The sequence below is a fragment of the Homarus americanus genome, unplaced genomic scaffold (assembly GCF_018991925.1).
Source record: "Homarus americanus isolate GMGI-L3 unplaced genomic scaffold, GMGI_Hamer_2.0 scaffold22413, whole genome shotgun sequence".
NCBI classification, from domain to species: Eukaryota; Metazoa; Arthropoda; class Malacostraca; order Decapoda; family Nephropidae; genus Homarus; species Homarus americanus.
The window spans coordinates 567,501-575,403 of record NW_024729477.1 but is presented as its reverse complement, the minus strand read 5'-3'; the positions used below and the strand labels follow the sequence as shown (position 1 = coordinate 575,403).

The 7,903-nt window shown below is 44.7% G+C and overlaps 1 protein-coding gene across 1 annotated transcript in view; it reads left to right on the top strand.

The window, feature by feature from the left end:
• Positions 1–1,386: 1,386 nt before the first annotated feature.
• The window catches only part of LOC121866736 (calphotin-like), a 12,136-nt gene continuing 5,619 nt past the window's right edge, over positions 1,387–7,903 (top strand). Inside the window, exons 1-2 of the mRNA XM_042366435.1 lie at positions 1,387–1,486; positions 2,256–3,024. Of these exons, the coding sequence (XP_042222369.1) occupies positions 1,475–1,486; positions 2,256–3,024 (781 nt within the window). The 5' untranslated portion in view covers positions 1,387–1,474. The remainder of the gene's footprint in view (positions 1,487–2,255; positions 3,025–7,903) is intronic.

Sequence of the window (7,903 nt, the reverse complement as noted above, 5' to 3'; positions counted from 1 at the left end):
TTTTACCTGAAGATTAGATATTCCAGCTTATTTCACCTGAAGATTAGATATTCCAGCTTATTTTACCTGAAGATTAGATATTCCAGCTTATTTACCGAAGATTAGACACCAGCTTATTTTACCTGAAGATTAACACCACTTATTTACTGAAGATTAGATATTCAGCTTATTTTACCTGAAGATTAATACAGCTATTTTACCTGAAGATTAGATATTCCAGCTTATTTCACCTGAAGATTAGATATTCCAGCTTATTTTACCTGAAGATTAGATATTCCAGCTTATTTCACCTGAAGATTAGATATTCCAGCTTATTTTACCTGAAGATTAGATATTCCAGCTTATTTTACCTGAAGATTAGATATTCCAGCTTATTTCACCTGAAGATTAGATACCCCAGCTTATTTTACCTGAAGATTAAATATTCCAGCTTATTTCACCTGAAGATTAGATATTCCAGCTTATTTCACCTGAAGATTAGATATCCCAGCTTATTTTACCTGAAGATTAGACACCCCAGCTTATTTTACCTGAAGATTAAATATTCCAGCTTATTTCACCTGAAGATTAGATATCCCAGCTTATTTTACCGGAAGATTAGACACCCCAGCTTATTTTACCTGAAGATTAAATATTCCAGCTTATTTCACCTGAAGATTAGATATTCCAGCTTATTTCACCTGAAGATTAGATATTCCAGCTTATTTCACCTAAAGATTAGATATTCCAGCTTATTTCACCTGAAGATTAAATATTCCAGCTTATTTTACCTGAAGATTAGATATTCCAGCTTATTTCACCTGAAGATTAGATATTCCAGCTTATTTCACCTGAAGATTAGATATTCCAGCTTATTTCACCTGAAGATTAGATATTCCCTAACACTCGCCTAACCTAAACTATTCCAGCTTAACTTTACCTTTCATAAACTAACCTATTCCCCTCCAGTTAACGTTAGGGTGATTAATCTTCAGGTGAAATAAGCTGGTGTATCCAATCCTCAGGTAAATAACAACAGAAATCAATATAACTTTGATGACAACAATAACAAAATCTTTTAGCAACGTTAACAAAAAAAGAGAAGATTTTTACACAACTGTTTTAAGAATTCGTTTACAATCAAAACAGACGCAGCAGAGTGGCTTAACAGACCCAGTGAATCCAAATCTACACATACACACACACACACACACACACACACACACACACACACACACACACACACACACACACACACACACAAAGAGGTAAGGTGAGGTGAGTCAGTAATGAGAGATGCAGGAGGAGGAGAAAGAGGAGGAGGAGGAGGAGCTAGTGAGTGCCCAGGATGGAGGTGAACGGTGGATGCCTCAGGGGGCAGGTGTGTAGGGCGTGGTCTTAACCTACACAAGGACGGGTGGTGGTGGCATCTCCCTATATAAACCTTTCACGACCATCCCTAGGCAGGCCAGAACTACGACGCCCTCCTGACGACATGAATCCCCTGGTGAGTCGTCCATGTGGTTCCAATAGTGTCTCTTTCGTTCGTAGTTCGATATAGTTGTTATTTAAGTGGTCCTGTGTTTTATAGTAGTTACTTAAGTGGTCCTGTTTTATAATAGTTACTTAAGTGGTCCTGTGTTTTATCCACCACTTACAGGTATATGTTAACTTATTATCGATACTTTCAGCTTAAGTTAATAATATGTCTTTGGTATTAGTTAACATCACTTTCATGCGTTAGTTTTATAATACTGAGAGCAGCTCCGGATGTTTGTTTGATATATGAGAGCTGTAGGGACTATGGCACTTAACTCCACTAATGGGAAAAGTCTAAGATCATTGGGTTAGATTGGGCTGTTAGGTTAGTTGGTTCGTGTTATCTTTCAGAGGCCAGCATGCCATCAACACTCGGAGGATGAGATGAGTTTCCTATGTGTACTTAACGTGATTATAAGCAAGTTGAAGTGACTCGGTTTAAGTGTCCGTCACCGATTCATACAATAATGTGATGTGTTAAAAGTCTACGAGGATGTCCGTACATGTTTCAGTGTGAGTGCTTGAATATACAGCTACTCACACACACACACACACACACACACACACACACACACGGTATATTTTACATGTTCGGGTTAGTTAGTATTGAACACCTTCCTGTTGCCATGTAAGATTTGTACAAACTACTGAAGGTTGAAGGTGTTGATACAACTTTTGCTGCACGGTTCATATTTAAGTAATCTGTGAACACCCAAATAAAGGTCATTTCTTTCCAGGTGCTGCTTCCCTTCTTGGTGGCTGGGTGTGTGGCGGCCCCAACATATGCAGCGGGCACTGTGGCCTTCCATGGCGCGCCCCTGGCCGTGCAGCAAGAGGTGACGGCTCACGTGCCTGCTGGTGTCCACTTTAAGACAGTAGGCGAGGCAGTGGCCGTGGCTCCTGCTGTGGCAGCCGCCGTGCCCGGGTACGCCGTCCAGGGTGAGCTTCGTCAGGTGACACAGACCTTCCCAGAGCCAGCTCCTGTTGAGGTTAACGTAAAGAGTCTTCCCGTCTTCTCTGCCCCCGCCCCCCTGGCTGTGGCCCACGCCCCCTTGGCTGTGGCTCACGCTCCTCTGGCTGTGGCTCCCACATTAAAGGCCGTCGAGATCCCCGCACATGTGGCTGTGGCCCCTGCCGCTGTGGCTTACTCTAACTTCAACCTCAACATCCCGGCGCCCGTACCCGCTGGGGACGCCCCCGCCCCTGAGCTGCTGGTCCAGCGCACGCCCGTCAAGGCTCTTGGTCGCCCCGTCGTCTCCTACACTCCCCAGATCACTGAGGTTCGCCCCGAGCTTAAGATCATCGAGAAGACCTACGACGTTGCCGTACCCAAGCCTGTCTACAAGACCAAGGAAGTCACTCCCATTCACCACCAGTACGTGCCCGAGCCCTACGCCGTGCCCCAGCCCTACGCCGTGCCCCAGCCCTACGCTGTGCCCGCACCCTATGCCCATCCCGTCCCCGTACAGCACCACGTCGCTGCTGTTCCTGCTGTTTATTCCGTAGGTGCTGTTGCTCATGGTGCTGTCTCCCCCTATGGCGCTGCTCACCTGGCTGGCCCCGTCGCCTCATACTGAGTCTCCCTCGGGAGGCGGCGTCAGCTGACACTACCGGTGATAGTGGCAGAATGACGCTGCAGTCCCGCTGTACAATATAACGACATCTGTATATTATTTTATTGCCCATAAGGCATGATAAATAAACCCAATTTCCCTGCTATGTTCACCATTTATTTCCATAACACACAAAACTATAATCTAGTAGCAGGACATTGTAATATTTATTGACAAAACAGCAGTGTGAAGAAGACCAAATGAGGGTTAGCAAAGGACCTACGATAACGTGTGGTGGAAAAAGCCTCAAAATCTCTCCCAGGTTAAGTGATCCTCCCAACATATAATCATTAAAGATGTGGGACACTTTTAAGACGATAAAACACTGGAGTAAAGGTACGACACACTACACCATGCACTAAACGACACGACGCTATACTACACGACACTACACAACACTACACGACACATTACACAACACTACACAACACTATACTACACACTACACCACACTACGCGACACTACATAACACGACACGACACTACACCACACTACACAACACTACACAACACGACACTACACAACACTACACGACACTATACTACACATTACACAACACTACACAACATTATACCACACACTACCTTAACACTATACGACACTACATAGCACGACACACTACACCACACCACACCACAGTACATTAGCCTTCTCTACTCTACTCTACACTACACTACACTACACTACACTACACTACAATACACTACACACAACACCAAACTATACGACACTATATAACACTACACGACGCACTACACCACACCACACCACACAAAACCACACTACACCTCACACCACACACCACACTACAGGTAGACTACACAACACCACACAAAACCACACTACACCACACAACACACCACACAACACCACACTACACCACACCACAGTCATTCCTAAGACTCACAAGGCTCATTTAAGACTCCCATCATACTAACACTTTCACGGAAGATTCACCTTATGTAAAAAAAACCTGAAGAAGGCAAGGGGAGGATCTGCCTGACGATATCCGGGAGTAAAAAGTGGTGGGGTGAGGGCGTGGTATTCATGGTCAATGCTAACCGCTTGTCCATGTGAGGGAGGCCACCAATCCCTAGGGTAGGAGGCAACGCCCTTTTGTCCATGTCTCCAGTGAAACGTCCTCCTTCACATCATCATCATCATCATCATCATCACTATCACGCCATGCTCTTCCCCCTCATATCACTACCAAGATCTCCCAAACATCACCCCTACATCACCACCACTACCACGTCCTTCACCCCCACATCACCACCACCACCACCACGTCCTTCACCCCCACATCACCACCACCACCACGTCCTTCACCCCCACATCACCACCACCACCACCACGTCCTTCACCCCACATCACCACCACTACACCACGTCCTTCACCTCCACATCACCACCACCACCACCACGTCCTTCACCCCTACATCACCACCACTACCACGTCCTTCACCCCCACATCACCACCACTACCACGCCCTTCACCCCCACATCACCACCACCACCACGCCCTTCACCACCACATCACCACCACCACCACCCTCACCACTACCACGTCCTTCACCCCCACATCACCACCACTACCACGCCCTTCACCCCCACATCACCACCACCACCACGCCCTTCACCACCACCTACAAGGCTTTAAGGTATCTTGCCACAAACCTAAGCCACTCTCTCTTGTCACCTGGAAATGAATAAACTTTCTTATTAAGGGATGTGAAATAACAAACCAGGATTCAGCCAAGCCTCGTGGTGTGTTCTCAACAAACAAGAGGAACAGGAAGAGCTAGCGGGGCGGGGTGGGGTGGGGCTGGGCGTGGTGGGGCGGGGCGGGGCGAGGTAAGGGTCCTGACACACGGTGTTTGGGTGTGGACGGACGGATGGACGAGTGAAGCTCACGGCCACCACCAACCCCCAGGTGTCCTCGAACCACACCCTCTCTCACTACCACCACTGCTACCTACACCATAAATATTACCTTAATCACTCACCTGCTATTTTCCTTCTTTGTTGTTTTTTTTTCATTCCTTTCCTTATCCTCTTATTTCTGTTTATATGTCTACTATTTTCTTTTATTTCTACTATGTCTCCGCATCTTCTATCGTTCCTCTTTCTCACTATTCATTTTTCCATTGTTATACATACATATACACTTATACATACACTTATACGTACACACACATGCATACATACAGACTTATATACACACACACACACACACACACACACACACACACACACTCTCGCAATACAATATTCCGTACTTGTAAGGACTGCAGGCAACTCCTGGCCTTGTTGACTTCATGAACCACATACACACACACCTCACTCCCCTCCACACACACACACACACACCTCATTCCCCACACACGCACACGCCCTACCCACACGCGCACACGCCCTCCCTAACACCTCCCACAAGCTCTCCCACCTACAGAAGGAAATCCGCCTCCACTCCACCGTTCGCGACAGACAGTGTGCTGAGTCGCCTTACCACTCGGATTACTTAGGCGTTCGTGTTGTCCTCGGCAGAATACATTACAACCTATTCCCCCCTTAACGTCAATACAGCGGCCCTGGGCGTGTCTTTCTCGCCAGTGAGTAAACAAAGGCTTTTTGGGGTGTTGTATGTACTGGTCGTTAAGTAATGACCTGAATGGGGGTCACAGGTGGGCTGGAGAATAGGGAAGGGGAGGGCGGGGGTGGGTGCTAGTATACGGGAATGGGATTGGGAATGGGGATATGACTGGCAGTGAGAGAGAGTATGGGGGAATGGCCGATATAGAAATTGGTACTAGGGTATATCGTGGTAATTGGGAAATGGGGAATAGGAGTGGGGAGTGGGAATGGGAAGTAGGAATGGGAATAAGAATGGGATAGTAGCTAGTAGAATGTGGAAAAGGATATGAATTAAACCGAAGTACATTCTGAATTGAAACCTTATCCAACCAGAAAATTAAATATAGAATACTCTAGAACAACAACAGTACTAGTATGGTCGAACCTTGTATGAGTATTAACAATCTTTAAAGGCAACTAACAAATCCATCTATCTGAAGAAAATTAATACATTTCCAATTAGCTTTTAAATTACAATAACTTAAATGATGCGAAAAAATACACCTTGAAATCTTGACTTTTTTTTTATTTTTTATTTTTTTTTTAGTTATTCATTTTAATTAAGACGAAGGTTACTAGTATACAATTAACTGATGATGGATAAAGAGATACAAATATTTAATAGCAGTTTACTACACAAGTTTTAACTAGGAAAAACCTAAAACAAATCTCATTAAACAGTATTTATTAGTTATATATTTTAACTTCTTTAATATAACAAACTGACAATTCATATGATCACCTTCTCTCAGGTAAGCTAATGGGATCACCTTTAGAATCTCCACCCCAGCTTATTTGACCTAATGATTACCTAACCTAAACCTAAACCTAACCTAACCTAAGGAAGTTTATAGTGTATTTGGAAAAACTCCGATAGTGAAGAAGAGACGGGGTGGGGGGGGGTATAGAACAGGATACAAGGGGTTATCTCCTTAATGACATTCACAGATAAGTTATCATTAGCCTGTTACGCATCTTTTATCAGCTCACTTTTATGTAATGGGGAGACAAGATGAATGGTTGTGAATGGGGAGGAGGAGGAGGGGGGGGAGGTATGATGGTGTGTGGTGAATGAGGTTTATGATGGGTACAATGGGAGGATATGGGGTTAAGAATGGAGGATTGGGTGGATAATGAATAGGTGTGTATGGGGAACAATAATGGGAGGTGAGGAGGAAAATGGAGAGAGGAGAAACTTAATCACCACCTGTGTGTGTGTGTGTGTGTGTGTGTCCAGCTTCTCATGTACGGTAAACATCTGCTTTCAGGACTTTGTTAGGAGGCAGCCAACAGACCCGGATCTATGAAGCCCACACGACGAGGGTGAACACACGACTGGTCAAACTCACTTCACTCCTGCCCTTAAAGAGAGAGAGAGAGAGAGAGAGAGAGATCCTAGACATATAATCTTAAACTTTGTGACATTAAGTTCAATATCAGTCAAGCAGGTGAGAACATACTACAGGTCAGGTGGAGCGACTGTTACACCTACAGGTATTCTCAGGTGGTGCTGTGTCCTACCTGCTTACACGCTCACACCTGTGTTGGCTGTGGGTATTTCATTTCTCTTCTTTTCTCTCTCTCTCTCTCTCTCTCTGGTAAAAAATTATTTCAGTATGTTTGTCAGTTAATCCACTAGACTAAAAGTTATGCGAGAAAGTAAGTAATTAAGTAAGTAAGTAAGTAAGTAATTCAGTCAGTCAGTCAGTCAGTCAGTCAGTCAGTCAGTCAAGCTATCAGCACTGCTAATCTTACATCTGGTTGACAATAGCTAAATATTTACCTCTTTTACTTAGTACTGTGGGAAGAAGTGTGTGTGTGTGTGTGTGTGCGTGTGTGTGTGTGTGTGTGTGTGTGTGTGTGTGTGTGTGTGTGTCTCAAGTTAACACAGACCATTGCCACCAAAATACTATTCTTTTCCCCATTAGCACACAAGCAAACACCTTTCGTCGTGAACCCAAGCATAAAAACACATTTCACCGTCTTACCCAATAACATACATCTTCCTTCCCTCCCCATTACAAAAAAAAAACACATTAAGAGACCCTGCTCCAGTGACGCTATGGAGATATTTACGACAACAGAACTCTCTTAGATCTAAACGCGTGTGTAAACATTTTTCTTCTTTGTGTTTATAC